The sequence below is a fragment of the Ambystoma mexicanum genome, chromosome 4p (assembly GCF_040938575.1).
Source record: "Ambystoma mexicanum isolate Mex_15411 chromosome 4p, UKY_AmexF1_1, whole genome shotgun sequence".
NCBI lineage: Eukaryota > Metazoa > Chordata > Amphibia > Caudata > Ambystomatidae > Ambystoma > Ambystoma mexicanum.
In genome coordinates, this window is record NC_090927.1 from 1174687000 (window position 1) to 1174714055 (window position 27056).

The window sequence follows — 27056 nt, forward strand, 5'->3', positions numbered from 1 at the left end:
GGGAATAACCCTAGCCCACTTCCTTCGTACAGGCTCGCCGCACACTCTGATCGACTGCCAATGTCCATGTCCTTGTTCTGGGGCACAGCAACATGGGGTCTCCAGGTAAGTTTATCCCGGCAGGGTTGATCCCCCCCCCTTTTTTCTTTCTCTGTTGGTCTAAGAAGTCTTTTTGGTGCTGTGCCAGATCACTGGTGCATAACAATGTCCTCAGGCTTCCCCCGTCCCAGGGTGGATGTCTGGCATAGCTGAGGTTCATCCAGTTGTGGAGCACCACGGTTAAGGGTGTTGGTTTCACTGTGCGGCTTTTTCTTGTTCCACCTCGGGACTGCCATCTTTGGCGTTGTTTTCGCTATACGGCTCCATTTCCCTCTACAACAGGCAAGTAACCATTCAAATTTTTCTTCTGAAATTGGAGAATTGCAATTAAGAGAAAGACACTGTCCAGTTTGTGAGATGGGAGCAGGGGCTGTAGAGAAGGGACTGCAAGAAAATATACTGGCACAAGGAGGGTGAGTGGGATTGAGGGCGTCTCTGATGCCACTGTTCACCTCAGGGCAGGATTGGCTCCGCTCTGCATTGCTCCCTGGTGGGCCTCCCAGCATAGGTTGAGAAGGTTCCAGTTTCCTCTTGACAAGGCCAAGGCCAAGATACTAGCCTCATCACAGACCCTTGTCCTCTTTACAAAATACCAGCAACCTCATCACTGGTGAAAGACATGTTGCACTTTTCAAGGCCAGCAGAGTTCTAGCGATTACTCCCAATAATAAACCTATCAACTTTTTCTTGAGATCGAAGACGGATATTTAATCTCCCCGGTTTTCAGCACATCAACTTCTTTTGATAAGAGGTTGGTCTCAGCTTCCCAGGTTTCGGCACATACTTCATGAGACGATAGTCCAAGTCTTTTCTGGCTTCAGTCCTTAGAAAAGGGGATAATAGGGGACAACCTACTAGACATTCGAAGTACTGGAGTATTTCTGTTGTCATTCTCTCACACAGAGATTGCAATCCCCATGGGGCACAATTCAACAAATGTATAACCACTATACTAAATTCAAAGTTGAATGACAAATAAATGCATTGAAAACAGCCCCAGTGGTAACTTACAACTGGTGGCCCATTATCAGGATCCATGCAGACAGCCGCTCCAGATGGACAGTCGACACCTTGTATGGAGTTGAGAGGCTGACAGATGTTGATGTAGAAGTCTGGAGAAGTGTCATCTGAGATGGAATCTGCATAGGCATTGTAATACCCACTGCGATGTATCAAGGGGCTCAGATCAATGAGAGCTGTGCCGTTCTGCACTGAACATTTTACCTGTACATCAAGACACAATCAATGTTACATAGCTTTAGAAAGATCTAAGGGTCAAAGGAGGGTAAACAAAAGCAAGAGTGGCGGTAGGAAAAAAAACACATTGGAGATGAGCAAGGGCAATGGATCATTCAAGCAAGAGTTGATAAATAACAGAATATGTTTTAATGAAATAAGTCTGTGCTTTGGTTTTAGCCACCAGAGGGCAGCTAAAGTAGTAACGTAGTCTCTTCTGCTTTTATCTGCGCCACTCACTTTGGAAATCACATTATGAAGCTCAACAGTAATAGGAAACAAAAAAGACCATGTATGCAACTGGATGGATTGAGAATGAATTAAAAATACCACAATTTTTTGCTGTATTTTGAACAAGATAGACAGGCAACAGACAGCACAGCACACAGGTGGGAACAACAGCGCAGAAGCAATATCACCCCAAACCTGTATTTTCTCCACTGGTGTCTTCACTAAACGTTTAAGTTTGTGGGGGCTTGAAAGTTAGCCGAAGGAAAAAAATAAAACACATCAACGTAAGTGCTGTGATCCTTGAAGTCCGACAGACTTTCAGAAATAGTGCTGAGGCCCAAGGTTCACCTTTTGCAGTCAAGGGACTGATTAGCGTGCAGTATGCAGGTACATGGAGGAGGCAGAGGGAAGAAGTCAGCCAGAAAGATTCTCTTTGGTATGTTTATTGCGTTTCATAGAATTTTACTCTGCCATTTGCATATATATACACCAAGTATAAATGTACTAACTGGTCAGAGGGATCCTACAGCAGATTCCAGTGTCCAAGTTTTACAACTAGAGACTAGGAGTGTCGCTGCAAGCAAGGGCTTAAAGCCTTATGAAGAATGCTACGGTAGCATGCAGGTGAGCAAAATGATATGTTACTCAACGTAGTGACTAACACACCCCTAGTTCATAGTCCCCTTTCCTCCATATTGTATGGGTGTTCCTCGCTAGGTACAGGAAACAGAACCTTTTTCAACAGAAAAAATGAAGTTCCCTTTAAATTTAGATGAAGGCGAGCATGCGCTCCCCTCACTCCGCCCACCAGCCCATCTCCTCATTCCACTTTGATGCGTCAGCTATATTACAATTGCCTAAAGCCACAGGTTTATTAAGGGGGAGGATGGTGGGACGCATTGAGGAAAGGAGACTATGGACTAGGAGTGTGTTAGTCACTACAGTAAGTAAATTACAAGTTACTCTCTGTATTGACTAACGTACTCTTAGTCCCCTTTCCTCCATACTGTGTGGGCATCCTTCCTAGGGACGGGAGATGGAACCTTTTTCACCAGAAAAGCCTTCTTCCCCTTTAAATTTAGAGGCATGTGGGGGTGCAGCCCTGGGAGCATGCGCTCTCCTGACTCTGCCCACCGGCGCCACTACTCAGTCCCCATTGACGCGTCGACAATATTTATCATTGCCTAATGACACCTGTATTATTAGAGGGGAGGATGGTGGGACGTATGGCGGAAAGGGGACTAAGTGAGTAACTTCTAATTACTCTTACGTCCCATCCTCTTTCCTCCATAATGTATGGGTGATTAGAACTGAATGTAGCCCCAGGGTGGAGAGGAGACCCTCCTTCAGCAAACAAGTTTCTTAGAATCGCCTGTCCGAAGGCCGCGTCTGACTTAGAGCCGGCGTCCAAACAGTAATGCTTACAGAAAGCTGAAGGGTTGCTGCCCTGCTTATGACCTGCTACGGAACCTGCCGCTGGAAGGCAATGGCAGTGGCCTTGGCTCTGACCGCGTGAGCGTGCATGTTGGCTGGCAGCGGCTTGCGCTGCCCCTCATAGGCCTCCTTGATGGCCGCAACCATCCACCTTGCGATGGATGCCTTGGATCCCTGATATCCAGGTCTGGAGCCCCCAAAGGTGACAGAGTGCGTCCGATTTGCGGAAGCCCTTGGTCCTATCCAGATAGAATTTTAGAGCGCGTCTGACATCCAGACAGTGTAAAACTCTCTTAGCCTCGTCCTTGGGGTCCGCGATGAACATAGGAAATAATATTTCCTCGTTCAGATGGAAAGCAGAGGGTACCTTAGGTAGGAACGCCGGGTGCATCCGTAGGACCACCTTGTCCCTGTGGAAAGTGGTATAGGGCTCTGAAGCCACCAGAGCCTGGATCTCGCTGACTCTGCGAGTGGAGGCGAGTCCTACTAGCAGAGCTGTCTTGATGGTGACCAGCCTGATGTCCGCGGACACCATTGGCTTAAAGAGTTTGTGCACCAAGGCGCCCAACACCACATTGAGGTCCCACACAGGATGTGGCCTCTTGATGGGCGGGTAAAGCCTGGACAAGCCCGTCAGATGTTTGACTATTGGGTTGGAAGAGAAGAAGACCTCCTCCTCCGAATTCCTGTAGGCCCCTATGGCTGCCAGATAGATGCGACATGCCTGACTGGGCAAGGTGTACCGAGAGCGAGAGCACATCATCCAGTGTGCACATCAGGGGGTCGATCTCCTCAGGTTCTGCCCAGTGACAGAACCTGTTCCATTTACTCTTGTATTGGCTCCCAGTGGCCTTCCACCTAGCGCCCTGGATGACTCCAGGTTAGCCTGAGATAGGCTCAGGTGCTTGAGGGTGACCTGCTCAGGAACCAAACTGCGAGGGCTAACTTCTGAGGACCGGGGTGGAGAACCCTGCCTCCCTGCTATGACAGGAGAGGTGCTGGGCCCAGCAGAATGTGAATGGGTTGTCTGTGCGAGAGGCTGAGCAGTTCGGAGAACCACAGCCTCGCTGGCCACCAAGGCACTATCACTATGATGCTGAGGTGACAAGCTTCCTTTATCTTGCGGAGTACCCTGGGGATCAGGGGTGTGGGAAGAAAGGTATAGGCTGTTATGCCCTCCCATTGTATCTGCATGGCGTCGCCCAGGTAGCCAGGCCCTGTCCTTGCCAAGACGCGAACCTGTTCTTCCAGGAGGCAAATAGATCCACCCGAGAATGGACCCATGCGTTGAAGACCACCTACAGCACCTGGTCGTTCAATTGCCACTCATAATTGTTCGCTCCCAGCCTGCTGAGCCTGTCCGCTTCCAAGTTGGCCTCCCCCGGGAGGTGGACGGCCCTGAGGTAGATGTTTTCCAGGGCCCATTCCCACATGCTGGCCGACCTAGAACCCCCCTGCTTGTTGACATTGTACATGCTGGTCGAGTTGTTGGTCTGTATTAGGACAGTCCTGCCCCCGTTTAGTGGAAGGAAGGCCCTGAGGGCTAGCCAGACGGCTTTTATCTCCAGCCAGTTGATAAGCGACTCCTGCCGGGTCCAGACTCAGTGGACGCTATGGCTGTCAAGAGTGGCTCCCCAGTCCTCTAGGGAGGAGTCTGTGTAGTAATGGTGACCTGCGGAGCCGGCTGCCGAATGGCCTGCCCTTCTGCAGATTGCAGTCCATAGACCACCACGTGAGGTCCGAGTGGAGGGAAGGCGGTATGCTGACCAGCTCTGCTTGGGAGCCCTTCCCCCGATTCCATGATGCTGCAAAGTGCAGCTGCACTCTCCTCATGCTGATCCTCTTGTGCAGCATGGCCAAGAGGAGTGCTGCCATGATACCCAGTAGGTGCTGGTAAAACCAAGCCAAAGTCACTGGTCTAGTAAAGAAGTGCGTGGAGGCCCTCTTGATGGCCGTAATCTTGTCCTCCGAGGGAAAAACTCTCTCGGAACTGATATCCAGACGAGGCCCAGGAAGGTGAGGAACTGCATGGGCTGCAACTGAGACTTCTTGAGGTTGATGGTAAACCCCAGGTCGTGGAGTGTACTCATAAGAGTGGACCACCCCCTCCAGGTATCTCGAACTGACGAGCCAGTCGTCCGGGTACGGGTAGACATGGTGGCCTTGGGCCCCGAGTAGGGCTGCCACTGCATTCATTAGTCTGGTAAATACCCTGGCGGCTGAGTTGAGGCCAAAGGGTAGCACCTTGTACTGGAAATGACAGCCCATTATCCTGAAGCGTATAAAGGAGCTGTGGGGCTGCCAAATCATGACGTGTAGGTAGGCATCCTTCAGATCCAGGGAGCACATCCAATGTCCCTTGTCTAGAGTCTCTGCAATGAGTGCTGGCGTAACCATCTTGAATTTTTGAAGAGGGATGAAGAGTTTGATAGTGAATAGGTCCAACACAAGTCTCAGGTCAGCCTGGTGGTTCTTTTGTATTGCGAAAATCCTGGAATAGAAGCCTAAGCCCCTCTGGGAGGCTGGTCTTCTTCCACTGCCTGGCTCTCGGCGAGCAACCGGATCTCTGCCAACAGAGTTGACGTCCCAATCTGTGGGTGTGGAGGGGAGGGAGGAGGAGGAGGAGGAGGAGAGGGAGGTATAGGCAGGTGGCAACCCGTGGATACTACTGAGATGATCCAAGGGTCCGCAAAGTTCTGGAGCAAGAAATGCACGCGAGAGGCTAGTCTGCCCCCCACTGGAGACACGTGGACCCCGGAGGGACGTGTCATGCCTTTTTATTCTCCGAAGCTGCTGCTGAGGAGGGGGACTGGAAGAATCCCTTGGCCCTCTGCCCCTTTTTTTGTTGCTTGCGCCGGTGCTAACTCGGTGAACGGTCAGGTTGTCTCGTCCTCCGTTCCTGGAATCCTCAGAACCCACCAAACGCCCGCCCCTTGTTGGAGCATTGATGCGACTGGGCATACGCCTTGGCGTGGCCTCCGTCAGGATAAAGTCTTTGCAGTTTGCGAGCTGTTCTTTTTTCTAATTCCTCATCGAAGGTAGAATGGAAGAGGTAACTACCCTCGAATGGAAGGTCAAACATGCGATCCTGGACGTCAGGGTTAAACTTGGTAGCCCGATGCCAGGCCGTCATCCTCATGTCCGTGGCGGTGCAGAGGGCCAATCACGAGGTATCGATGTGGGCAACTGTGGACTCCATGATGTCCTGCGCTACCAGCCTAGATTCTCCTAGACCCGCCTTGAAGGGTGCCTGTCGTGGAAGGCCATCGCTGACGACAGAGTGTCAGGGTCGTCGTCCTCATCTGTGTCCACCAGGGTGTCCAGCTGGTCCGGAGCAGGTGGCAGAGTGCTGGGCACCCTGGACTGTGGTGTGGAGACCGGGGCCAGAGGCTGCTGCAAACGCTGGTGTGGAACCGCCTGTACTGTTGGAGCCGGAATCGGAGGAGCCGGCAGGGGCAGCGGGGGCTGCGCAGGGGCCTGTTGTGCAGGAGCCATGGGGGGAGTGACTATGGGTGCCGAAGTAGTGACCGGAGGGAACAAGTCCCTGACTGCATCCCTTAGGATGGCCCCCATCTGGGGGGTTCGCATCAGTAGCAAGAACCTCTTGAAGAACCCGCATTCGGAGGCTGAAGAGGAGGCAGGAGATATGGACGGAGTGGCTGGGGGCTGCTGGGGCCGAAGCACACACTCGGTCTGGGTTGCAGGGGGAACCTGCCCTGCGCTATTGATGGATACACTGTAGGCCACATACCTGGTTGACACCAGTCCCACCTTGAAACTCGTTCACCGGCCTGCTCTGTTCCTAGGAGTGGCATCGGACGAGCAGCCATGTTGTCTGGCACGACAGCCATTTTGTCAGACTGCATGCCACGTGCCAAAGTAGTGGCGCATGCCCCTCTGGGCACAGCCTCGCCCAGGACTCTCGGTGTTGGAACATAAGGCCTATCCCGCATCTCAGGTATAGACCTGGAAGGCGAATTGCCCTCGGCATTGTCGCCGGTAGTGCTGCGTGAAGGGGTCCCCTCGCCCATGGAGCCGGTAACAGGGCATAGCCCCTCGGGTGTAGACCCGGTAGAAGAACCTTGCGGTCCCTCAGCACGGATACTGGTAGGGTCTGGAGACCGCTCAGCCATAAGGCCAGTAGCTGTGTTAGCCTCGGTACGTGTGCTGGTAACAGAACCCAAGAGGTTACCCCCCGCTTGGGCGTTTCCTAGGGAAGGAGTCGCCCTTACGGGTGGATGGAAAATAATGGCCCTCCCTTGGGCCTCGATCTCTGCTTGACAAACTTCTTCAAGTCCTCTGGAGGCGACCCTTCGAAGAGCTCCCTCCACCTAGCTAGTCTAGTGCATGCAGAGTCAGAGCGTTGCACACAGTGCAACCTTCCCAGCCGTGGTCAGGGCCAAGGCAGCGGAGGAGAGCGCGGGGATCAGACGTAGCAAAGAGCCCCTCGCAGGCTGGACACCTGCTGAAGCCCGCTGAAGTCGACATGTGCCGGGGAGGAGCGTTACACCGGAGGACCAGCTACCTAGATGACAAAGACAGACAAAAAGATAGTAGAAGAATAAGGGGAAGAGCGCGTGGAATTACACGGCAAGGCCAAACCCAGGAGCGCTGGTGAAATAAGCCCGTTCCAGTCGAAGCGGAAAAGGGGACTGAGGGGTGGCGCTGGTGGGCGGAGTCAGGCGAGCGCATGCTCCCAGGGCCGCGCGCCCCTAAAATTAAAGGGAAAGAAGGTTTTTCTGGTGAAAAAGGTTCTGTCTCCCGTCCCTAAGAAGGGACGCCCATACAGTATGGAGGAAAGGGGACGGGACGTAAGAGTACATATAATTACTCCTAGGTCCCGTCCCCTTTCCTCCATACTGTAGGGGCGATTACAACTGAACGTAGGCTTGGGGAGGAGAGTTGCCCATCTAAGAAAACAGGTTTTTAAATTCTGCCTGGCCAAATGCTGCATCCGATCTGCCATTGGCATCCAAGCAGTAGTGTTTGCAGAAGGCCAATAGGGAAGCCCAAGAAGCCGCCTTGCTGATCGTCTGCCATGGAACGTGTCTTTGGAAGGTCACAGCTGTTGCTTTGGCTCTGATGGTGTGGGCGTGCATGTTTGCTGGCAAAGGCATGTGCTGCCCCTTGTATGCCTTCTTGATGGCCATCACCATCCACCTCGCTACAGAGGCCTTGGATGTTTGACAGCCTGTTTTTGACCTGCTGAAAGTGACAAACAGGGCATCCGATTTACGGAAGCTCTGAGTCCTGTCCAGGTAAAATCTTCAGACAGTACACCGCTTCTGTACCTCGTCCTTTGGATCTCGAAAGAATGTTGGAAGTACTATCCCCTCATTGAGGTGAAAAGATGACATGACCGTTGGGAGAAATTAAGGGTGCGTCCTCAGCACCACCTTGTCCCGGGTGAAATGTGGTATATGGCTCTGATGCCACTATTGCCTGTATCTCACTGATCCTGCACGCTGAGGTAAGGCCAACCACTAGAGCAGTCTTTATAGTAACCAGCCTGACATCTACTGAGGCCAGGGGCTCGAAAGGCTTGTGGGCCAGGGTGCCCAGCACCACGTTAAGGTCCTAGACCGGGTATGGGCGCTTGACCAGGGATACAATCTGGTCAGACCCGCCAAGTGCCTTTTGACCACCGGATTGGACAAGAGGTCATCTTTGGAGTTTCTGTAAGCCCCTATGGCCGCCAGGTAGGTACGACAGGTGTCTACCTGCACGTCTGAATGTGACAGATGCACGGAAAAAAGTTTTGTCCAAAATGACCAAATAGAAAAGACTGAATGCGTGATTTGGGCGAATTTCGGCCGTTCGAAAAATCAGACGGCCGAAAAGTTTGACCAAATCACGCATTCTGTGCTGAGGGTTGGGGGGAGGGGGGGACTGTCCCCTGATCCCTTGCTCACTATATTGTGTGCGGGGGACAACCCGGCAGCTGTCCCGAAAAGAAAAAAAAGTAAGGACCCTGCGGTGCCGGTTCCCGATCATGGACGAAAGGGAACAGGCATTGCAGGGACACAGCAAGACGGATTGTAAGCTAAGTAGGGGGGTGGAGGGGTTTTGGGGGTGGGGGTGTAGGCAAGTCAGTAATGTTCAGGGGAGAAAAGACCGAAGATTATTTCTCCCTCAAACATTTTTTATTTGGTCTTTGAACCCCAAACCCGGAAAAAGACAGCACATGCTCTAGTGTACATGGCAGAGGGTCTACATTGTTTGCCTTGGGCCAGTGTCAGAACCTGGTCCATTTGCTCCTGTATTGACTCCTAGTGGAGCTGCCTCTTGCCCCCTGAATGATAGCAAGTTGTCCGGAGACAGGTGTAGATGTTTTAGGATGACGTGTTCAGGAACCAGGCTGCAAGGGCTAACTTCTGCAGAGCAGGATGAACCACTGTACCTCCCTGCTGGGATAGTAGGGGGGCTGGTCCCATTGGAAGGAGGACTGGTGGTTGAACTGACAGTCAAAGGAGTTCAGAGAACCAAGGTCTGGCCGGCCACTGCGGCACTATTAAGATGAGACTAAGCCTCTGCGACCCCTTGACCTTGCAGATGACCCTGTGAATCAACAGGGTAGGGAGGAAAAGCGTATGCACTCATGTTGTTCCACTGAATCTGCAACGCATCACTCATTGAGCCCCTGCCTAGCCCCATCTAGAACGCAAACTGGTGACATCTCCCGTTGCGGAGGGTGGCCTCCGGTAGTGGTTGTCTTAACGGCCTGCTCCTGGTGCAGGTGTTGTGGTATGCTGACTAGATATGCTTGGGAGCCAGTTTCCTCATTGCGAGAGGCTGAGAAGTGTAGCTGCAGCCACCTCATTCTGAGCCTTGTATGTGACACCGCCAGGAGACAAGCTGCCATTATTCCAAGAGGGTGTTGGCACCACCATGCCGAAGTTACTGGTCTGCTGAGGAAATGCTCCGTGGCCCTATTGATTACTGAGATCTTGTCTTCCGAGAGGAAGATCCTCTCCACCCTTGTATACCGAATTAGTCCCAAGAAGGCTAAGGACTGCATGGGAAGTAACTGATTTCGTGAGGTTGATGGAGAACCCCCAATTCGAATAGCATGTGCATTAGGCTGGCTGCAGCGTGCTGGACTCTGGGGGACTCCGCTCGCACGAGCCAGTCATCGAGGAATGGATAAAGGTGGTGGCCTTCCGCTCTGAGAACGGCTATCAGTGCATTCACTAACCTTGTAAAGACCCTCAAAGGCGAATTGAGGCCAAATGGAGGACCCTTGACCCTCAGAGCCGAATTGAGGCCAAATGGAAGGAACTTGTATTGGAAATGAAAGCCAATGATCCTGAACCGTAGGAAGGAACGATGGGGCTCTGAAATCGGAACGTGCATGTAAGCATCCTTCAGATCCAGGGAGCACATCCAGTCTCCCCCACACAGTGTCTCTGCTATAATTGCTGGCGTTACCATCTTGAACTTTTGAAGGGGTAAGGAAAGGTTCAAAAGTTGACAGGTCCAGTACAACTCTCAGGCCAGCCTGGTTCTTTTTCTGTATTTCAAAGATATGTGAATAGAAGCACATGCCGCTCTGTGAGGTTGAAACCACCTCCACTGTCTGACTCGCTATGAGTGAGCGGATCTCTGCAAGAAGAGTTGCCGTCCCATTCTGTGGGAGTGGGGCGGGGGAAGACGAGATTGAGGTATTTTAACAAAGGCATGGCATCATACGTAAAACAGACACACATGATGACAGTTCAAGGGTGTTTATTAAACTGTAAAATGGGTGAGATAAATGCCTAATCTAAACCTAAATCTAAGATGGGAGCAAGCTACGACCATCAATAATAATAATACCGCCCAAGTGGAGTCTAGTCTAATAAAAGGGCCTATACTAAGAAACCTATTGCCAATCCTTACCGCTATTTTACAAAATAGTGTGGGACAATCTTCATAGGAAAAGAAAGAAGTGTTCACAAAATAATAAGTCAGGATGTTATGGGTGGGGTCTCCCTTCCCCACGTTTCTGGCACGGGACAAGGCGGGACTCTCGAGCAGAGCACACTCCCAGGCTTCTCCAGCACAAGCTTACAGTTCCTTTTCTCAGTATCAGGGCCTTCTGTGCTGTTAGGGAGAATTCTCAGTTTAGGCTGAATTTCCTAACCTAGTGAGTCCCCCAGCACCTTTGCTGGATTTTTGGGGTTTATTTTTTTCTCCTGCCAAGAGCGAGACTCTTTTCCCCTCACTATTGGACATAATTTGAGTATGTTTCTTTGAATTTAGATGTGTTTAATGGGCTATGGGGTCTTTTACTCTATAGGGCTTCATGTGTTTTTGTGATGTGTGTTACACAGCACCCTCAGTGCAGTAACACAGGGGTGTCATAGTGACCCCCCAGTATAGACTCCATACCCTGGGACTGACTACTGTCTTGCAGGGCATGTAAAGTCACCATTGACTTTACTAGTCTTAAATTCTGAACAGAACCAGTACAAACCATCATATTGTGGACGTACTGGCTGGGGCAATTCGATTGCGCCGGGGTCTGTTAGTCGAGGGGGCACGTCTCTGTCCCCCCTGATCGAGTTTTGGCTGGTGGCACTGGATACTACTTTTTATATTCAACCGCAAATATTTTCCTATGGGATTTCCCATGGTTTTAGGCTACTATCTTTATTTAATTATTTACGGTAGCCTCGAACATACCGCCGGTTTATTTAATTAATATTAATTCTCCGGTTGGTATTTTTTGCCAAAACATGATTCTAAAATGGCGTTTGTGTTCTCTTCTGTGACTCCAACCCAAGTCGAGCCCTTTGTTCCACTTTTTGGAGGGCTTCTCCACAGAAGCCCTCCAAAGTGGTGCCACTCTGTCTGGGGTACTTAGGTGGGGTGGAGGGGGATTTAGGCACCCTGGACTGAGTTGCCTAGGCAACTCAAGTCGCACTCCGTCCTGATTGGCCCAAGTGGCGAGCCGGCCGGCTCACCACTTAGCATGTTTGAAGACAGCTAGGCTGAGTGAATGGGGGTTTTCTGCATAAAAGCAGGGCTTTGGGGACTGGAACTTCAGAAGTCGCCACAGGACCTAAGAATCCGACGAGGGAGAAGCTGAGCCGACCTGCCACGACGCCACCACCGGTGGAGCCCTGCTGGACCATCTCACCACTTTTCCCCAACGACAGAGGAGATCTCCCGCCGGAGAGTCTTCCTTTGACTGGTGGGGATAACCAGTTTCACCATCTTTTCGCCTTCCCGATGTACCTCGTGGCCGCCTTGCCTGTGCCAAGCACCCCGGCAACCGGGATACCACGTCCGCAAACAAAGGTACCACCTTTAACTGGAAAACTCTGCGGCTGGTTTCTTCCCTGGTAGTGCAACGACCTTCATCTTTCCTCCAAGTCGAGATCTTCTCTTCCCCTGGACGACGACGCAACTTGCACCCACTGCCAGGAACAACTGCCACCGCTGGAGGATCCTTCCCACTTAAGGTACCGTGTCCCGCCTGGCTTCCCTTGCTACCGACTGTACGGGGTAGATTTAGCCCCCGGCTTTCGAACCTGGGTTAGCCTGGGACACCCTGGCTAAACTTTCCTAAGCCTCTCTAAACTCTTTTTTGAACCCTCTGCAAGACTTTCTAAGCCTAGTGTAACTGTGTGATCTTGGGCGCATTTGTGCTCTGCTCTCTCTAAGAGTGGGCCCAGCCTTTGGACTTCGGCTCACCAGTGACTTTTGCTCTTCTGCCTTGCTAACAGTGTTCCTGAATCTTAGAGTGGTGTACCTTTCCATATTCTGTCTTTTTCCCTCCCTTTCTCACAAACTTATTGGAGTGCCATCTAGTTAAGCGCTCACCTCTGTATGAAAATAAGTGGTGTTTTACTGTGACTTATCTGATAAGGAAAAAGGAGTGTATATATTACAATAGTAACTGTGTTTAGAATATTTTACAACAAGAGTGCTGGAGTGTTTCAAACAGTGTGTTTTTAAATAAATAATTATATACTTTGATACCAAATCTCTGGTCAGTGTTTGCTTGTATTGGTGTGTCTGAAGTGCCTATTGTGTATACTTTGCATACTGCCTAACTCTTCTTGAGAGAAGTCTGACTGCTCAGCCACAGCTACCAGGTAAATCTGGGTGGTACAGACTGCTACCAAGTGGGTTTACTGCTAACACCTGCAGTCCTAAATCTTTTGCAGTGTTCCCTAAGGGAACTGCACAGGTTTCTGCCTAACATGTGCCAAAGTCTCTTCTCACGCAAAGCCTCTTGCTCCCGGGGGCCTGATACACCAAAGCAACAAAATCAAAGTTCCTTCGGTTAACCTTCACGTTGGGTGATTATCCTTCACCCTTGGATCCCTCGCAGCCGGGATCATATCCTTCTCTCAGTCGTCGATCTCCCTCAGTCAGGTTCAGACCAACCACTCACTGTGGACATCCCTCAGTCGGGTTCATACTTAACATCACAAAGTTGCTCACTTAGCTTTTCCACAGTTCAACAAAGAAATCCTTCTAGACACTTTAGGTTCTTCCCTTCACCCAAGTCTCAGCCCCAGTCAGGCTTTCTCTAAAGCCCCCAGTCAGGCTTCGCACATCATACACCACCTTCGGTTAAGTGACATCCCCCTCATCCAGGTTCAGACCTCCCAAGCACTGGCCAATCTTTAACAGACACTGCCGAAGGGCGATATCGTTTTGCTGGGTCCCTCTGTTAGCCTACGGCAAGCATGGGCTTCATACCTTCACAGTTCACATTGTGTTCCGTTCAGGCAGGCGCAAACGCCTGTTTCACAATAACAACACTTCTGCAATGAGTCAAGGACTTTCGATTGTACAAGGGATTTGGCTCGACCCTTTTATGACAACCTTAACACCTTATACGGGCCTTCTCTATGGCCTCTTGGTACTTGTAGGTTTCTCTAGATAAGTCACAATGTTCAACACAGTATCTTTGCTCAGGAGAGGGGTACCAGTTAGAGACCTTCGACTGAGAGCCCACGTGGCGCCAGACCACTATCTCTGGTACCAAGTTTGTTCACAAAGACCTATTGTCTATTTATCTGATTTACATTGCTACTGCAAGCTTGAGCCTAACACACACCGACTATCAGCTTCTTCCGACTCACCGGGCTGTGCTGAACTCGTTGGCGAATCCTTTGTCGCTGGAGTCAAGGACAGTACCTCGATGGCAACCACAGCTCTTCGCCCTGGCTATTAGTGCGGGAGGGTGCCACGTACAGCTGACATACATCACACCACCTGTCAGCTGCGATTCCCGGTCTTATGTTTGTTTCATCTGAGGCTTTGTGGGTCTGGTTTGAAAAGGGCAACTCCCTCTTTGACGTACTCTCCGGTCTAGCCGCCTTTCTCCTCCGTTTGAACGGCCATCCTGGAATGGCTGCTTCCTCACGCGTACGGCATTGCTCGGAGTGTGTTCTTGTGCTTTGCCTTTTATCCCTATGGGGAAGGGAAAGGGTAGTTGGGTGTGTGCAGTTGCAGGTAATTGCCTGACTCTGCCTGACCCTTGTGTTGGGACATGTCATGTAAACGGCTTGGGTATTAGTCTGTTGTCGTTCACACTGTGGGAAAGTGTTTGTGTTGGAAAGGGTGGCGTAGAGTTTCTACGTATCCTACTAAGTAAGATGGGGAAAAGATGTCACAATACCACATCTCAACCTTTGGTGTTCCACTTCCACTCCCGAGGACCCCTCAACCTAGGTGATCCTCCCACACTAGTCCACCCCATGGAATTGGATCCAATAGCGATGGCCGTGTCCTTGCCAGCTGGATGAGAGATCCCCGGGGACTAGTGAGTGAGACACCTTAAGGTTTCTCAAAAGTATCAGCAGGTGGAAGCCCGCGGAAACCACTGAGAGAATCCATGGGTCCGTGGAACCTTGCCCGCCAGGAATGAATGTGAAAGGCAAGCCTGCCCTCCACCAGAGAACTGTGGATCTGGATGGCACTGCCACTGTTTCTTTTCCTTCAGAGGCTGGTGCCTGGGAGGGGGACTGGAAGAAACCCTTGTGCGACAATTTGTGCTACTTGCGTCAGTGCTGGTTGGACAACCTGTGCTGTGATCCACCCGCCCCTTACATCAGGTAGCTGGGGTCTGTGCATCGCCCCTGCGTGGAAGTTGTTGGGTATGCGGTGGATCAAGTGACTGGGGTTGACCAATCCCACCTTGGCGGGCGTTCCGATACCTGCGCACTGGAATGTAGAGGCTCACGATGTGCCATTTTGTCTGGCCAGGCGGCCATTTTGCCTGGTACTGCGCCACATGCCTGCTGCGTGACGACTGTCTTACTGAGACCAGTCTCCGCCTGCTTGCTTGACTACGAGGGCTCTATCCTTCCCTGCACCTCAGGCAAGGGCTTGGGAGGCAGAGTGCCCTCGGCCATGTCGCTAGTAGTGCTGGTACAGTGATTAGGTGCCCCTCTTTGGTTTACGCTCAGTATTAGAGATAAGCCCCTTGGAAGATCCCCTGTACAAGAGCCTTGGAGCCCCTCAGCTGCGGGACCGGGAGGATCCTTAAACCCCTCAGCCATGTGGCCGGTAGCTCCTAGAACCTCTGTCCCCTTGTTGGTAGTAGGACCTGGAAGGCCCCTCCCACTTGGACGTGCCCTGGGATGGAGTCGCCCTTGTGGGTGCAAAGGAGAACAGGGCACCTACCTTTGGCCTGGTCTTCCTCCTGACGTACTCTTTGATGTGTTCGGGTGGCGATCTTGAGAAGAGCTCCCACCACCTGGTCAAGCGGTTCTTCAATGAGCGTGGGGTGAGTGCTTTGCATGCCGAGCAGCCGTCCCAGCTGTGGTCCTTGCCAAGGCACCGGAGGTAGAGCGCATGTGGATCCTGCTTAGCACCAGGAGGATAGAGTACCTAGGACGCCGAAGAAAGGAGGCAAAAAGGGGAAAAAAAACTATTGCAGGGGAGCTTTTGCATGGAATTACGAGCCAGAAATAAGGGCCTCAACCACAGCCTAAGTGAAAGAGATCCGTGCCAGTCGATGCGGAAAAGACGACTGAGTAGAGGTGCCTGGTGGGCTGAGTCAAGGGAGCCCATGCTCCCGGGGCCGCGCCCCGACACGCACCTAGATTTAGAGGGGAAGACCATTTTTTCTGGTGAAAAGGGTTCCGTTCCCTTGCGAGGGACGCCCATACAGTATGGAGGAAAAGGGGCAGGACGTGGGAGTAAAGAGTACGCAAACCTGTCCCAGGAGCCTTCAAGAGCAAGACCAGAGACTCAGCATAGGTAAGAACTGGGTGAGACTAACCATATCATTGGTAGCTTAAGAGGCCCAAGGGTCAAGGGTGAAGAAAGAATTCCCCAATAATTAACACATCTGTTCATGAACTTATGATGAAGATGAGGGCTGGAAGGGTCTGAAGGCAGTGAGGTAATGACAAAGGACTCGGCTCCAGAAGGCTAACTCTGACCAAAGGACAGAAATAGCAGCACCACAAGGATTAATCAATCATAACAGTGTTGCACAGCAAGATGAGCAGGAATGAAGGCATCCCTTCTGGCATCCGGAACCCAACAAGGGTTTCTCCATATTCCCATTCTTCCTGAATGTGTAATGCACTCTCCTACATCCATTCCAGCTTTTCCATCTGATACCAAAGGGAATTATAGGAAGTATTAGTACCCAAATGAGTTCTGTTCTCAAAATAGGCCGGGTGATGCCACCTGGGAATGAAGTACTAGTTCTCAGATTTATGGACGGCTCAAGTCCATGTATAGATGACACCAGGGTCACTGTCACAGAGATCAGATACTGATACACTAAAGGGGACATGCTTTGTAATATAGAGAAGGACACACTGTTGGCACTGTGCATGGTTTGAAAGGATAGATTATCAGTTAAACAGGGTGGAGGACAGTAGAGCTTCAGTAACAAATGCGAGGATGACTGGGTGGGGGTGCTAAAGGGGTCTTACTGCCCTTTACAGTAGTAGCTACTAAAGCTTCCAAAAGGAGGCAGCTAAGGACAATCTGAAAATGTGATAATGTATCAATGGCTTTACAAACCATGCACTGGTTACCAGTAAAGAGGAGAGTTTAACAAAGTGCAATACCAGGGGCCTAAGAAGTGCAGGTGGCAAAGCAGGCCGATGCCTACTGGAGGGCATTGGCACACTTTCCTTACGTCAATGTCGGCACTTGAGGGAATTACACCTGAATGTGCCGTGCCTATCCTTACATGGAAGGTTCAAGGTTTAAACTCACTGGTAAAGCGGAAGTCGATGTTGACTAAGCTGCTTGACATCTGCCCCTCAGTTGTGTTCTTACAAGAGACTCACTTGCTAAAAAAAGATGAATAGAAATTTACGTATAAAGGTTTCTTAACTGGTTTCTTTGCCTCTAGTGGAACTAAACAGGGGTGTTGCGATCCTGTTTGATAAATCGATACCTTTTGAGAAATCGAGGGTTCTCAGGGATCCCAATGGGAGTTATCTAGGGGTTAAGGGTCTATTTTTGGGAAATAAATGTACTTTTGTCTCAGTCCATGTCCCCAATGATAGACTGGATCTGTTCCTTGGAGACCTCCTCAACAGAGTCCAGACCTTTGTTGAGGGCTCTGTTATCAGAGGGACCTTTAATCTCACGCTTATGCTACCACTGACAAGACCTTGTCTGCCAATAGTGGCGACTATAGGAAAACTATGGCTCTCATGAAGGTTCTCTGCGAACTAAATCCGGTGGACATATAGAGACTTAGGTACCCCTGCTGTAGGAACTTTACGCATTGCTCACAAGTTTATAGAGGGTTCTGTGAAGGATCAAGAGTAGGCATTGGACACAGTAAGTGATTTCAATGAGAAATTGAATCTTTTATTGTCAAAATAATAAATAGGGGTTGGGAAACTGCTACCTGTCCATACTTCTAAGAGGGGTTTCACTACCTAAGTAAAATGGAGGATTGTTTGTGTCGGGATATCAAACCAAAAGAAAATGTTGTCTGTCCTGTGTCCAAAAGCCCTAATCTGACCCTTACACTCTATACATAGGAATGTTCATAAGCTATGCACTTATAGCTTATCTAAAGGTTCCAAACAAAGTTCTAAGGTGCTGAAAGCAAAAAGGAATTTTAAGTTCCACAAGAGGAAGGTGCCTCCCCTTCCCCTAGGTTTCTTCTGGTCTTTCAGTATCCATTAAATATTTCTAGAAAGAGTCAAAGATGGTTTCATGATTTCGACGAGTTCTTCCCTTTTCACCTCTTTCCATGTTCAACGTTTCGCTTTACAGTTTCCAAAAAAGAGGGGCTAGGGCAAGGACTGTTTCCACAAATCTCTCCCCTTTTAGGTTTCCATCATTTTTAAGGAAAATACAGCTTTTCACTTTTTGTCTTCCTTCGATCCCCCCTTTTGTCAGTTATTTTGTACTCTGTATTTCACTTCTGCTTAAGGGGGTATGGTCCTTCCCTTTTCTTTTATCACCCTTTGTTTCTTGTTCCTGGTGAATTCTCTGCCAGGGTATTTCAACTTGCTTATTGATCCTTAAAAAGGGGCATGGGTCATCCCTTTTATGTACTGTGATTAATCGGATGTCATCACTGCTGTCCCAGAGGTAGCCTCTCCTCATGTGGCCAGGGGACATCAGCTGCTACCTGATCCTGACCCCTGGGAAGGCTATTTGAGGGAGGACCCGATGTGAGGAGGCTACCCGCAGGTTGGGTGGGCGGTGGAGTGACATCATTGGATGAGACATGGTATCCCCATTCCCTTTTAGGGACACCCCTTCAGTACCTAAGGCCCTCATGGCATATTGTGGCAGTAACCCTCAATAGTCTCCAACACTTGGCCATAGAACTTTGAAACATCACGTAGTTAAACCAGTAACAAAGACTGGCACGAGGCAGAGAGCAACCAAAATGAAGATTGCTTACCTGTTGGAAAATCTGATTTGCTCCAAACGGCTCCCTTCACTCACGTGGGAATTCAAAGATGGAGTCATGGAGTAATGCAGGGAGTTCTGATGGGCTAGTGACTGCCGGGGAAGTCAAGCTGTCAGGTGGACACACGAGCGAGGAGACGTGAGAGAATTCAGGAGGCTGCAAGCAAAGCAGAGAAGCAGCACAGAGAAAGGGGGAGGCAGCGTCTGGACCGGAGACTCATTCCTGCCGACAAGAGACGCCGAAGCGAGACGTGAGGCAGAGGAGCTTTGTGCCGGCAAGGGTAGGAGGAGCGACACGCAATCTGGCACCAGTCACACATATGCCCTTCCGAGCTGGAGAGAGCGAGAGCGGAAGCTGCGAAGGACCAGAGCAGGGTCGGAGAAGCCAAGGAAGCCACCATAAAACCAGTGAGCCCACAGTGGAAGGTCGGGCCCCGTGAGGGAGCTGCAAAAGACATTCCTAGTTCCTAACTGGAGCTGGAGGCAAATTCCCTGCAACTTGTATCACAAACTGAGTTTCATAGACCCTGTATCAGTGGGGGAGATCCAAATACATCAGTATAAAGAGGAACTTGGGGAAAACATAACCCCTTTGATATTCAAAGTGAATGAACAAAGAGGAGAACCTGGCAGGATAGTATATTACATTTTTATTTTTATTTATTGGGTATTTGTTACTGCAAAATGGTGTTTCAAGGCGCATACAACCTGTTTTGTGAGTCAGAGAATCCCAAGGAACATTGATGCCCTTAGGACTGTGAATTGCGCTGAATGCGTTAAAGACCTGGGTAGGGGAGTCATTTCCCCAGGAGTGAATTACAACACCAGGAGGAGGGGGGTATCCTCTTGGTCTACAAAGAACCTAGTAATTCTTTTGAACTTTTGTTTTGGTTGAAAGAAACCCGGGGAAGGGGGCCATTCCCTAGAACTGTGAACATTCTCAATTTGGAACTTTTGTTGGATTTACACCTTTTTTAGACAACACCCATATCACTTTAGAGTTACTTTTAGGCGGAGAGTGCTAGGATAGTATTTTGGACAGAGGACTTTTTTGATTTGGACATCTTGACACAGGACTGATCCTTAGTTGTTGGATGAGGTTGGGAAATACCTCCTATATTAGGGACAGTGAGGCATTTTCCAACCCCTTTATTATTTAAATAAACGTTTGCATCAATCACCATGAGTCCTCTGTGTCCGTGTCGCATTCCTGGTTCTTCACAGTACGTCTTCACTTTTCAATAATATCAAATACACCTGTGACTTCTGGTTTACTCCCCTGGCAGGATGTCACATTACTGTTTCATGCATTCACGTTTACTTGTCTTCAACTCCTGATCTACTCTCCTGGAAGGGTGTTTCTTTCCTCTTATGGGTGTGAGTCCCATACTAACTATTTGACTGGTTCACTAGCCTGCCAGGTCTTTTCTGTTCTACTTTTTCTCATATCCAAGCAACAATGCATCTTGGATAGTGGTCCACTGCCCCTTTCTTGGCAACAACTTCACCGAGCCCTTTTGCAAACTGTTTGTGTCAATCACCTTTTCCAAACATTGGGTTTCCAACCCATTTTGCACACTGTTTAGATTTGTATTAATCTCCTTTTTCCAACGTCAGATTACTGATCCTTTCTGAACATTGTTCGTATCGGTATCTGGTTTTCGAACTATTTTAATTGGACTTTATTTGTTTAATGATATGCAACTCTCGTAGGCAAGTACTCCGGTAACCCACTCACTCTCTCTGGACTAACCATGCAGCTCAGACACTCCTAGCGTACTTCTGTCTTCAAGCTGTTAACTGGGACTTTGTCCTGTTCGTTGTCTGGCTCCTGCTTCACTTTCCGTTACTTCGGGCAGCCTCTCTGTGTAGCTCAACCTGCCAATAGCAATCAGGCGGTTCACTTCTTCTTCACACCGTTCTCGTCAGCTTCACTGCTGATTCACAAATAATTGTTAATCTCCGGCATTGCAGTGAGCACCTACACAAGCTGCCTTACAGGCCTGCCTCTGCATTTTCTCTTCATTCTGTTCGGCTGTGTGGCTTTTGAACTTCACAGCATTCTTAAACACCTTCCAAAAACTAGAACACAGCGTCTGCTTACCGGTTCAAGGCATCCTCATTGTTTCATCCCTCTTTCTCGTCTCAGTACCAAAAAGGGGGGAAGAAATGGGGAGGGGGGGAAACACAAGGTTGTGGGTTAAGCAGATTTGGGAATTCCTCATCTATGTCACAGTATGCCATATAGGCATGCGATAAAGGTGCATGTGGTGTCCCAAAAAGGTATGCCAGAAGGGTCATTTTGATACATAACATTTTTGCCTCTGTGGAGTTTGTCCCACCCAATGTGGGCCCCCCACCGAGAGTCACTCCCAGGGTTGGTGTCAGGTAGCTTCTGCCCTTCCCTGGCCACTTAAGGGAAGCTCCCCTCCCACTGATGCCTCCAGAGATCCAGCTGCGATTCCACTATTCTGGATTCCACCATAGACATCACAGCTCTTTCAGACCACGCCACGGTCTCGCTCTCCCTGTTGATGCAGGGCCTTTCTCCCTCTCCTCGCAGACCCTGGAGACTTAATAGCCCAATTCTTAGGAAAATCAGCCAGGAGATCAAAACAGAGATTGCCTCATACTTTCAGAATAATCTCACAGGAGAAGTCCCTCTTCACACAGTGTGCAATGCGATCGAGGTAATGGTTAGAGTGGGGTATGGAGGGGTTGTCTAGCATCATGCATCGGCGCCTCCATATTGGTTTCTTTGTGGCGAGGCAGAAGCCCAGCCCTCTGCTACCCAGGACATCCCTCAGTATCCTGGGTTGCCAGGGCAACATGTGTCGTGCACGGGTGCGAAACTCCAGTACAAAGGGAAGAGAAGCACTGGAAGGCATTGCGTCTCAAAGCTCCTTTCCAGTCCTGTCCTTGTGTTAGTTCTGGCCACTACTACTTGTTACCTGCCTGTTCCTACTTCCTGTTCTCTATTCCTTTTTTCCTGCCTGTCCTGGCCTCTCTCTGTCCCGTCCTCGTCTGTCCCTTTGATTCTTTTCCTATTGTTCTATGCTATTCTGGTTCCCCGATTTCCTGCTCCTTGCCAGTTACTGGGGTTTTCTTCCCCTCACCTCTGCACCAGTTCCTGTGGATCCTGTTACTACACTGCTGGAGCTTCGCCCATCGGATCGAATTATAGCGCTCCACAGTATTATGGAAGACTATTTCACCTGCTTCAAGATCGAAGGCACCCCCTGACAGTGTGCCACAATGTTCCTGTGCCACGTAAATAAAGGGGTGCTACACCGTGGCACAGGAAGCTTGCCCAGGAGGTCTGAGTTCCTATACCTCCAGAGCCCACTGGGTGAGGCTCTTGTGTCACCTACACTACAAGTCGGTCATGGCTGCTCCTACGAGACCACGAGATCCAAGAAAGACTTCAGGACATCCACAAAAACATGAGTTACTCCTTGACAGCCATAAGCCTGGCTTCTTCCTACTCTTAAACCAGAATTCACTTATGGAAAAAAGTGGAGGGGGAGGTTAGGAGTTCGCCTATAAACATTTGCATTCTCTCAGGGATGGAAGGCACCGGAAAATAGGGAAAGCTAAACCTGCGGCCCACTTGGCGGAGAGAACGTCTCAGGCCCTGTTAAAGGTCAAGCAGTACTATTACACTAGAAGTAATAAAGCCAATAGGATTGGTTCCATGTGATATTCCTGGAAACATTTTGCCCTACAAGAATGGCGTCTTTTTTTGCGGCGATATTACCATATGAACGTGTGGGGGCAACCCCTGCTCCCATTTACCCCATATATTATCCCCATAATATATTTTCGCCTATGCCATTACCCGGCGACTATATGTATGGCAACATTATTGATGGGGATAAAATAACCTGATAACCTGATACCATAGGATCATGGTCCGGAAGTTAGCGAAGCACAAAAATTACTAGTTACTCACTGTAGTGACTAACGTACTCCTAGTCCATAGTCCCCTTTCCTCCATACTGCATGGGCGTCCATCGCTAGAGACAGAACCTTTTTCACTAGAAAAAACCTTCTTCGCCTTTAAATTTAGAGACTAGCTGGGGTGCGGCCCTGTGAGTATGCGTTCTCCTGACTCCACCCACCAGCGCTACTCTTCAGTCCCCATTGACGCATCGACATTATCATAATTGCCTAATGACACCAGTATTATTAGGGGGGAGGATGGTGGGACGTATGGAAGAAAAGGGGACTATGGACTAGGAGTACGTTAGTCACTACGGTGAGTAACTAGTAATTACTCCTACATCCCATCCCCTTTCCTCCATACTGCATGGGCGATTACAACAATGTAACCCCAGGGTGGAGAGGTGACCCTCCTTAAGTGAGCAAGTTCCTTCGAACCGCCTGTCCGAAAGCAGCGTCTGACTGAGAGCCGGGTCCAAACAGTAGTGCTTACAGAAAGCCAAAGGGGTGGCGCAGGTGGCCGTCCTGCTGATGACCTGCCACGGGACCTGCCGCTGGAAAGCGACTGCCGTGGCGTTGGCTCCGACAGCGTGGGCGTGCATGTTACCTGGAAGTGGTTTGTGCTGCCCTCATAGGCCTCCTTAATGGCTGAAACCATCCACCTTGCTACAGAGGCTTTGGATGCCTGATAACGTGGCCTTGAGCCCCCCCGAAGGAGACAAACAGAGCGTCTGACTTGCTAAAGCTCTTGGTCCTGACCATATAGAATTTCAGAGCGCGTCTGACATCCAGACAGTGTAAGACCCTCTGAGCATCGTCCTCAGGATCGGCAAAAAAACGTCTGTAAAACTATCTCCTCGTTTATATGAAAAGCAGAGACTACTTTAGACAGGAACGCAGGGTGCATTCTCAGGACCACCTTATCTTTGTGAAAAGTAGTATAGGGTTATGATGCCACCACAGCCTAGATCTCGCTGACTCTGCAAGCAAAGTTGAGACCCACAAACAAAGCTGTTTCAATTATGACCAATCTGATGTCCGCGGACGCCATTGGTTCGAAAGGTTTTTTTACCAGGGCACCCAACACTACATTGAGATGCCACACGGGGCGTGGCTTCTTGATGGGCGGGTAGAGCCTGGTGAGGCCTGCTAGATGCTGCTTAACCACCGGATTGGAGGAGCCGGTGGCTGCCAAGTAGGTGCGGCAGGTGTCCTGTTGCGCCCTGGATGAGCGAGGTGTCGAAAATGAGAGCACATCGTCCAGTGTGCAAGTAAGGGGGTCGATCTCAGAGTCCGCCCAGTGACAGAACCATGTCCATTTACTCTTGTACTGGCTCCAAGTAGCCTTGCTCCATGCGCCCTCAATGATGTCCAGGTTAGCCTGAGACAGGCTCAGATGCTTGTGTGACCTGCTCAGGAACCACAGTGCAAGGGCTAATTTCTGCAGAGCAGGGTGTATGACCCTGCCCCCATGCTGCCAGAGGTGGTGAGCTGGGCCCAGCATCAGGTGAATTGGTGGCCTATCCAAGAGGCTGAGGAGCTCCGAGAACCAAGGTCTTGCCGGCACAGAACTATCAGACTGATGCAGAGGTGACACGATTCCCTTATCTTGCAGATCACCCTGTGGATCAGGTGTGTGGGAGGGAACGCATACGCTGTCATGCCGTTCCACTGTATCTGGAATGTGTCGCCCAGGGAGCCGGGGCTCTGCCCCGCCAGGAAGCAAACTGCTGGCACTTCCTGTTGAACCAGAAGGCAAAGAGGTCCATCTGAGGATGCCCCCATCTGCTGGAGACCCCCGAGCAGGACCTTATCGTTCAATTGCCATTCATAATTGTCCGCTCCCAGTCTGCTGAGCCTTTCCACTTCCAGGTTGGACTCCCCCAGGAGGTAGATTGCAGTCAAGTAGATGTTCTCCAGGGCCCATTCCCACATACTGACCGCTAGGCTGCACAACGGAGGGGACCTGGTGCCACTCTGCTTGTTGACGTAATACATGCTGGTGGAGTTGTCCGTCTGGAGGAGGATGACATTGCCCCCAAATGAACAGGAGGAAAGGGGTTATAGCGATTGTATCAAATGCCTTAGCATCTAAAAAAAAAAAAAGCAATGAAAAAAAAGCATCAAATGCATTTCTTTTTCAATTTTTTTTTAATGGGGGTTTGGGGGATCCACAAACCCGTTTTCTTACTCCTTAAACCCCATTATAATTAAAATAAAACCTTTACCTTTGAAAAAAATCCATTCAATGCTTTGTATTCGATGCAATTACTGGATACCAGAGGAAAGCCTTGAGAGCCAGCCAGATAGCTTTCACCTCCAGCCAGTTGATACGAGATACCTGCTCCTGCGGGGAGCAGACTCCATGGACACTGTGCTTGTCCAGCATATCCCCGCAGCCTTCCATGGAAGAATCTGTGATGATGGTGCTCTGAGGGGGTGCCTGTCGGATGGGCTTGTCAGTCCGCAGGTTGAAGTCCCTGGACCACCAAGTGACGTCTGGGTGGAGAGGAGGAGGAATGCTGACAAGCTCCGCTTGAGAGTCCCGCTCCTGATTCGATGAGGCTGCGAAGTGCAGCTGTAATCTCATCTTGAGTCTCGTGTGGGGGACGGCCAGTAGGAATGCTGGAGCCACCAGGCTGAGGTCACCGCTCATTTGAGGAAGTGACTTACGGCCCTCTTGATGGCCATGATCACTTCCTCTAAGGGGAAAACTCTCTCAGAGCTTGTTTCCCATAAGAGGCCCAGAAAGGTCAGGCTCTGAGTAGGCTGCAGCTGAGACTTCTTGAGGTTGAGAGAAAATAAATCCCATCTCGTGGAGAGTGGTCATAAGAGCAGAGGAAGTGTGAGGCACAGTCTCCAGAGATCTCACCCTGACGGGCCAGTCGTCCAGGTATGGGTAGACGTGGTGGTCCTGCGCCCTGAGGAGGGCAGCCACTGCATTCATTAGTCTGGTCAACACCCTGGGGGCTGAGTTGAGGCCAAAGGGTAGGACCTTGTATTGGAAATGGCAACCCATGATCCTGAAGAGCAGAAAGGATCGATGAGGCTGCCAAACAGGGGCGTGTAGATAACTTCAGATCCAGGGAGCACATCCAGTCTCCCTTGCACAGTGTCTCTGCTATGAGTGCTGGCATAACCATCTTGAATTTTTGAAGAGGGAGGCACATGTTGAGGGTGGAGACGTCCAACACAAATCTCAGGCCAGCCTGGTGCTTCTTTTGTATGGAGAAAATCCTGGAGTAGAAGCACAAGCCTCGCTAGGAGGCTCAGGCTTCTTCTACTGCCAGGCTCACAACAAGCGACCAAATTTCCGCCAACAGAGTTGCTGTCCCAATCTGTAGGAGTGGAGGGGAGGAGACTGAGGAATCGGTAGACGGTACCCGAAGGATACTACAGAGAGAATCCAGGGGTCTGCGAACTTCTGATGCCAAAACTGTGCGTGAAGGGCAAGCCTGCCCCCCCAATGGAGACACGTGAACCCGAAGGAAAGCGTCATGCCTTCTTTCCCTCCGGGGCTGTTTCGGAGGAGAGGGACTGAAAGAAGCCCATGCTCTCCCCCTTTTGTTGTTTGCACTGGTGCTGACTCGGAGAACTGTCAGGCTGCGTAGACCTCCGTTCTTGGAATCCCTGCAACCCACCGAACGGCCGCCCCTCCCCGGAGTGTTGGTGCGACTGGGTGTACGCCTTGGGCGTGGCCTTTGCAAGGATAAAGACTTCGCAGTTTGGGAACTGTTTTTCTTTTCATCTAGCTCCTCATCGGTAGTGGAATGAAAGAGGTCACCACCCTCGAATGGAAGCTCTAAAATGCGTTACTGGACGTCTGGGTTGAATTTTGTAGCCCGAAGCAGGCGGTCCTCATGTCCGTGGCGATGCATATGGCCCGGCCATAGATGTCAATGAGGACCACGGTGGACTCCATGATGTCTTGCACCACCAGTTTAGCCTCCGCCAGTCCCGCCTTGAAACGTGCCACGCTCTGCACCGGACGTTCTGGTAGGAAGTCATCTATTTCCCACCAAAGCCTCTGGTTAATGGCTGCCTGCATGGCAATCAAGGTGGATTGACGAAGGTGCATCGAGGCGTTGGAATAAAGCTTTGTCCCGTATGTCTCCAAGATCGTATCCTCCTTGCCTAACAGCGCCGAGGATGAGGTGGTCGAGGACGACTGAGGATTTGTGAAGAGTGACACCGCAGTGAGCACCGAAGAGTGCGGTTAATGGTGTGCCGACAGCAAGAGTCGATCCCCCTCCATTTGCCTA

General features: G+C 50.4%; 1 protein-coding gene across 1 annotated transcript in view; it reads right to left on the reverse strand.

Moving 5' to 3' along the window:
- The window catches only part of IGF2R (insulin like growth factor 2 receptor), a 2762372-nt gene that overhangs the window by 623252 nt on the left and 2112064 nt on the right, over positions 1 to 27056 (reverse strand). Inside the window, 1 exon segment of the mRNA XM_069606818.1 lies at positions 1111 to 1323. Within this exon segment, the coding sequence (XP_069462919.1) occupies positions 1111 to 1323 (213 nt within the window).